We start from the raw sequence: 7,255 nt of genomic DNA on the forward strand, positions 1-7,255 counted from the left end.
TTTATTTTTTTACCAATTTTTGTTCCTGTTTTTCTGAAATTAATTCATTTGAAACATAAGCCCATATATACAGAATTTTCCCTGGCTATTATCGCCAAAAAACCGCAATTTGTGTTTCTGTGTATAAGAAAAAACATTAGTGCGCATAGTCATAGCAAGTATCAAAGTAGTTAGCGGAAAATGATGACTGCAATATAACATCAGATTCTTATTAAATTCCATGTCATAGATTTCAGAAGATTTAAAAAAAAATTGATTTGACATGATCCTTTTGAACAGTTATCTTCAAAAACATTAATAAAGAAAAAGCATTTCACATCTTTAAACAAAAATAACAATAAAAGCAAAAAGCATCAACAACACTAGAACGATGGCACGATGTCCATCACTACCATCAAGATTCATTGGCCGACATTTCCTAATACCTAATGGCACAACTTCATCAAGAATAGCTCGTTAACTTTGGAAGAAGCCAAATACACAAATCATTTCATTTATAAATCACTAAGTTTTTTAGTTATTGTGTTTATGTGCTTGTGAAAGTACAGACTAACGGATGGTCAAATCTCAGCACCAAATTTTATGCATCTAGTTTTCTTCCTTTTATAGATATCGAGTTCACTGGATCGATTTCATTAAAAATTTCAAAGAAATTTACAAATTTGGAATAGAGACAAATATAACAAATTTTATCCATCTAGCTCAGAGCATTTTTTTAATTATTGTGTTCATAAACAGAAATAATACTAAAAATATGTTTTTCAAATTCAGGAAGATTGGAAACGTAAAAGGTCAACAAAATCTTAAAATAGATTTTTTTTTTCTGTTGCATTACTTTCTCTTTGTATACTTGACATACTAGAATGTAAGTATCTGAGTATAAGTATCTGGGAATGGCATTTCATAGCAAATTTATTTAGTTGTACATATCTCATGCCTACTCTTTTCAATATATAAAGAAAAAGAACATACTAAACCATTGGAACATTGGATTAAATTTCCATAAAAAAATATTTGTTCGATCATCTCTAAAAAACATGGCGAAGGTTTTTTTTTTTTTAATTATTATTATTATTATTAAAATCAAGCCAGTAAACATTTTATTGCTAGATAAAACACAGATTTCGCCATAAAAATAGATCTCGTAATCGTATTATAGTTTAAAGAAACCTGAGTTACTTTCCGCGCTGTAAGAATTTAAATAAATCAGCCTTACGTCTTTTAAAAATTCCAAGTGAATTGTAAGGGCAGTAGACTTTAGAAATATGCAATTAAGTTCGGTTTTTCCTTTCCTGAGATACATGTTTACGATCCGATTTTACGAGCTATAGTCACAATTTTTTTTACGAGCGGAATTTACGACTGCTTCCTAAAGTTACTTCAACTGAATGGACGAAACCTGTCTTTCTTCAAGAAAGTGAAATTCACTGAAAAGAGAAGAGAAATAAGATATTTTAATATCTCAGAAATACGAGTTGTACTTTGCATTGTAAAAGCAGTACAAGGATTTGAAAAGATTTTATGTTTGTTTCGTGAAGAACTTTCAATTCATATTGATTATAAATGCTCGTTCAGTTTACAGCGCAAACTATTTACTATATTAAAATAAGTAAGAGTGAATTAGATTAAACGCGAATAAAAACTTAAAAAGTAGTAAGATTTAAAACAGAATGCAAATATATATGTATAAAACAGAAATAAGTCCATTGTAAATTGTAATAACTTCGATTACTTTAACTGCACTTAATTCAAAATTAAACGCTTTTGGCGACCATTTTCAGGCGGGTTTAATGGCCTCTAAAATTTTCTATTAATTTTTTTATGCAAATTTGGTTTTAATTTCTTCTTCAGCAAAATATTTTATACTTCAGTATTCGCATTGTAACTTAAAAAAATAGAAAGATTCAAAACAAAATGCAAACATAAATATATATAATACAGAAATAAGTACAATAACTAATGTTCTTTTCAACTTCGATAAACATTTGAATCCCAGCAGAAACTTATTTAATTTTAAACTAACCACTTTTGGCGATCAACTGTCCGCCGGGATTTATGGTCACTGAAATATTCTATTAAAAATTTTATGCAATTTGATCTTAATTTAGTCGTCAGCAGACCATTTTAAAGCTTAATATTCACATTGTAACTTAAAAAGTAAAAAGATTTAACACACAATTGAAAGATATACATATGTATAATAACTATTGTAATATTCTTTTCAAATTCGATGAACTTTTAATCTCTACAGAAACTGTATTGAATTTAAAACTAACCCTTTTTGGCGACCTATCCGCTGAGTTTAAAGATCGTTAAAATTTTCTATTAAATATTTTATGCAATTTGGTCTTAATTTCTTCTTCGGCAGACTATTTTAAAGCTTCAATATTCAAGTTTCAACTTAAAAAGAGATTTAAAACAGAATGCAAAGAACCGAAATAAATATAATAACTAATATTCTTTTCAATTTCGATGATCATTTGAATCCCAGCAAAAAATATATTTAAACTAAAATTATTTTAAAATTAACCGCATTTGGTGACCAACTGTCAGCCTGGATTAACGGTCCTTTTCAATTTCGATGATCATTTGAATGCCAGCAAAAATTATATTTAAACTAAAATTATTTTAAAATTAACCGCATTTGGTGACCAACTGTCAGCCTGGATTAACGGTCCTTTTCAATTTCGATGATCATTTGAATGCCAGCAAAAATTATATTTAAACTTTAATTATACTAAAATTAACCGTATTTGGTGACTAACTGTCAGGCGGAATTAACGGTTTCTAAAATTTTCTATTAATTATTTTATGCAATTTGGTCTTAATTTCTTAATATTTATTATGATATTAAAACTGATTTATTATTTGATTATATTTTGCTTAAGAAATATTTAAAATATTTCTTAAATGTATTTTAAAACTTCAATATTCATATTGCAAAATATTTTTAAGTTTATCTTCATTTCACGCCTTCTGCTTATTTTACTATGCAGTTTTCATACTTTCCTTTAGTACCCTTAAAACTCGTAAAAAATGGGCACTTTCAGCTATTTCTAGCCTTTAAACAATGCAATTTAATTTATAAACTATTGTAGAACTTGGCATTTTTTACTATTAGTATTTCAAATACTAAAAATTTAATCTTCTACTGATTTTTCTCAGAATTAAGTAAATATATCACTTGATTTCCAACAACCTGCTTTGCCAATAATGATTTAGGTTCACAATAGGATGGTAATTTAGATTGTAAAATAAAAAGGAAAAAATATCTGAAACTTTAAAAATGACTTTTATTAAAAACTGATTTTTTTTTCCCCCAGAATTCTAAAAAAAATTTTCATTGTCATCCGTCGTACGTGTAATATTCATCCAGAATACTTGTGATTCTGCTGAAAAATATGCTTAAAACATTTTTTAATTAAATTAAATTGAAAAATTTATACAGCAATACATTTTGTATTGGTATAAAGCCCTATTGATGAATAAGACAGCATTTCAATGATGTCTAGTAAATATGTTTAAATAATAAATTTTAAGAAATTTAAAAAAAAAAACAAAAAATGTTATAAGTGACACTGAAATTACACAATTTAATACTTATCTTATTAATTTCTCGTACCTCTTTTATTTTCAGATCCTTTTGTGAAAATCTACTTGCTGCAAAAGGGAAAGAAAATCAGCAAGAAAAAGACGTCAGTCAAAAAGGGCGACAGGAATCCTGTTTTCAACGAGGCGATGATTTTCTCAGTCCCAGCTGCGGCTTTGCAGGTATTACTCGATATATTTTTAATGAATATTTTAAATCCTGTTCTCATCTATTGTTCGTTACATTTTCTTCCTATAAAATCCGCAATCGGAACAATCACTATAAAAAGAATATTTGTTTTGCACATACCGCCAGGCCTTCGATCCATTCAAATCACGTTTTTCTTATTACAAGACGTATCATTTCAAACTCATGAATATGATATATTAATTATTCTATTGATTTAGTTTTAAAAGCATTTTTTACTGATTTTAAAATTTAGTATGGCGTGGTTTTTGTACTGTTTGGTACTAATATTTTGTTTTAATCCTTTAAAGGGCCATTTTTTTTTCTAGCCATATTATGTCAAAATATTTTTAGACTTGAAATTAGAATAAGAAAAGGGATTCATTTAGCTTATTAGATAAATTTAATTTGATTAATTAAATAATTTGGTTAATTAATAATTAAGTATCAAATCAAAACGCATCATTTTGTGTAAGATAAAGAACTAAAGCCTCTAAGTTTCTGTCTTTCTAAAAAAAATTATCAGAACTTATGCCAACCTACATAAATTCATACAAAGATTGATAAATTTGGTGGGAAGCATACTTCCCACGGCCCTAGAAAGGGTTAACACAACATTAAAGTTACATAGAGATAAAAATCGCAGTTTTAAACCGCAGTCTGATTTTATGTGTCTAGATATTTACACTTTGTAGTTATTGCATCCACTTGCTGTCGGACAGACAGACAAATCCAGATAGAATGGATTTCGTTCAAAATTTGGTGGAATACAAATTTGATATTAAATCCATACACGAAATTTTAAGCTGCCGTATTCGCAGATAGAGAAGCAGACATAATTCTAGAAATCTGATTTTCAAGTTCAGGGGGATCTGAAATGTGGGGATTTGTCAAAATCTCCGAGGTCGAATTTTTTTTACTATTACACTATTTTATCGTCGCATACGAAAAAATCATTCAGACGTTTTTCATTTAATATTTTCTAACAATCATATTCATATTTGTTCATATATTCATATATTAAATATGGAATAAAATCTAAGTTTTTCTTACCTTGCATCGTTTATATAACTTGTTTGATATTATTCAATATGGAATTTTATAGTCTGTTTTTCACTCAGCAGATCTGCGATCTGCTAAGTGATCGCTTTCGAGATCGCAGTTATGCGGTCTCGAAAATAATAAACTATTTTAAAATTTTCAAAACTTAATTATTAATAAATTGATTAATTTTAACCAATTTTTCATTTTAAGTGAGAGGCACTATCTGACAGCGAACTTAAAAGAGAATAAATTTCAAGCTACATAATACTAATTATATGAAATATATTAAAGATGAGAATGTAGAAATTTATGAATGACTATAATAATTTACGAAACAATCTGTTTCTTAAAAAAATGTCAAAAGTTTCTATTCAAAAAGGAAAAAGATTAAAAAGAAAAGAAATATTAAATGTGTAAAATAATTACGCCACAATTAATATGAAGAGTAATAACCTTCTTAAACATTTCGTTAAAAATCAAAATATATTACAAATAACGTTAAAATTTCAATTTACTTATAATCTTTCCAACAGTATCTCTCATTTTTACAATTGAGTGTTGCGAAAAAGTGTTAAATGAATTTAGCATTCGTAAACAAAATTTAATAAATATTATGTTTTGCAATTTGTTAAAGATTTTGAATGATATTTCTAATTAAAAAACGATAAATTAAAGAAATTGCCTTTATCAAAACAAGAACAAATATGCAATATGTATTTAAAATGGCATCCAAAAATAATTTTTGAAAAAGCTAGTTTATAATAAGTATAATTTATCGCTATAATATTTTAAAGCAAGGATTTTAAATTTTTAAAAACATGTTTTTATTACTAAAAATAACCTTCATATACATTATGTAAGTATTTGTAAAAAGTCATCAATTGAAAAAATATTGGGGAAAACAAATTATAAAAATATGGTAAGGAACGCCATCATCAGGATTTAATTATAATTTTATCAATTATTAAAATATTATCTTTTTTTCAGCGATAGGATTATTACTACATAAGCTGTAAAGGTCATATAGTTTCTTTTTAAACAATTTATATGAAAGAGAATTAACACTTTTTATATTATACATAATATCCTTTTCTAAAAAAAGTATCAGTGAGAAAGGTAGCCCTAATCGCAACAATATCAAAGATCCAAATGTTACTGAATGGGAAAAAGGTCTCAGATTGAATTCTCTTATATAAAACTGGATGCAAATGTGGAATAAGCAATATAAATAACGTGGAATACGTCATAATCTGCTATTGCAAATACGGAGCCAATTTGAGCATAGCGTTTGAAAATCCCTTGCTGAATTGGGGCCAGCAGATAGCACCTGATCCTGACTTGTCTCAGGTGTATAAATAATATACTATTTGAATGTGTAATACTGCTTCTCTGTGTAATTAATTTCATAATAAGAGAGAGAATTTTACAAATACTCTTAATGGATGTCAGGTCAATGGCCCCCTACTCGGCGGCAAAAATTCAACTTCTAAAAAAATGAAGAACAGAAAGGCCATATCTCCATTAAAAAACCAAGGTTTGGGATCCTTCTATAAAATTCTAAACCTTGCCAGGAGACTATATAAATAGATGCATTGAGTGGACAAATCTCCCTTTGGAGTGTCGATCACGAAGGGAGCGCTCTAACTATTCGAAGCGCTATTGCGTTATTGCCGTTGTTTAGTAATAATTTGATACTTAAATGTGAGCTATTGATTTCTGGAAATATTGCATTTGACCACACCTCAGATGTGTGTTACTATCTGTGTTTCATTTCGTGAAATAAATAGTTGGTACTCGTAACTGAGCATTGCACTGCTTGCACTATTGGATAAATTTTCGTCATAATACCTCGAAGAAGGGAAATGCCTATCTCTTAAAAGTGGCAGGATTTTAGATCGAGTGGAAAGAGGAAGCATAATAACATTATCTAAACATTACAATAATAAGGTTAAGCAAAATTTTGCAAAATGTTATATGTAGTTTACACTTTTTTTTCAGAATATACAATTGCGCCTCACCCTGGCAGAGTACCAGGCTGAAGGGAAGACTCCCGCAGTGGGCCATATCTTTGTAGGGCCCAACTGCTCAGGGAAAAGCCTGTCTCACTGGAACCAGATGATATCGGCCCCAAGAAAGCCCATCGCCATGTGGCATCCCCTGAAGAAAAGAGATGGGTAACAAACACGTGATCGTCCTCGATATTCATGTTACTGTGTTTCATTGGTATTGAGTGTATTAAAAACGAGGCCTTTCGCTAGCAAAGGTTTCTCTTCCATGTAATCATTCATCTGTCGCTCTGGCTTTCGGCTGCGTTATGGCTGAAAATTAACAGAAATTAGATAAGTTTGAAAAAAAAATAGCTTATATTTTTTTAAACTTAGTTCAGATACAAAGGGTTTTAAAATGCTGTTGTATAATTGAAATCTTTAAACTACA

At 28.6% G+C, this 7,255-nt stretch overlaps 1 protein-coding gene across 1 annotated transcript in view; it reads left to right on the forward strand.

The window, feature by feature from the left end:
* The window catches only part of LOC129963842 (synaptotagmin-12-like), a 131,669-nt gene extending 124,642 nt beyond the window's left edge, over window positions 1-7,027 (forward strand). The window contains exons 8-9 of the mRNA XM_056078417.1: window positions 3,638-3,771; window positions 6,800-7,027. Of these exons, the coding sequence (XP_055934392.1) occupies window positions 3,638-3,771; window positions 6,800-6,997 (332 nt within the window). The 3' untranslated portion in view covers window positions 6,998-7,027. The remainder of the gene's footprint in view (window positions 1-3,637; window positions 3,772-6,799) is intronic.
* Window positions 7,028-7,255: the final 228 nt, after the last annotated feature.

The sequence above is a fragment of the Argiope bruennichi genome, chromosome 3 (assembly GCF_947563725.1).
Source record: "Argiope bruennichi chromosome 3, qqArgBrue1.1, whole genome shotgun sequence".
Classification (NCBI taxonomy): Eukaryota; Metazoa; Arthropoda; class Arachnida; order Araneae; family Araneidae; genus Argiope; species Argiope bruennichi.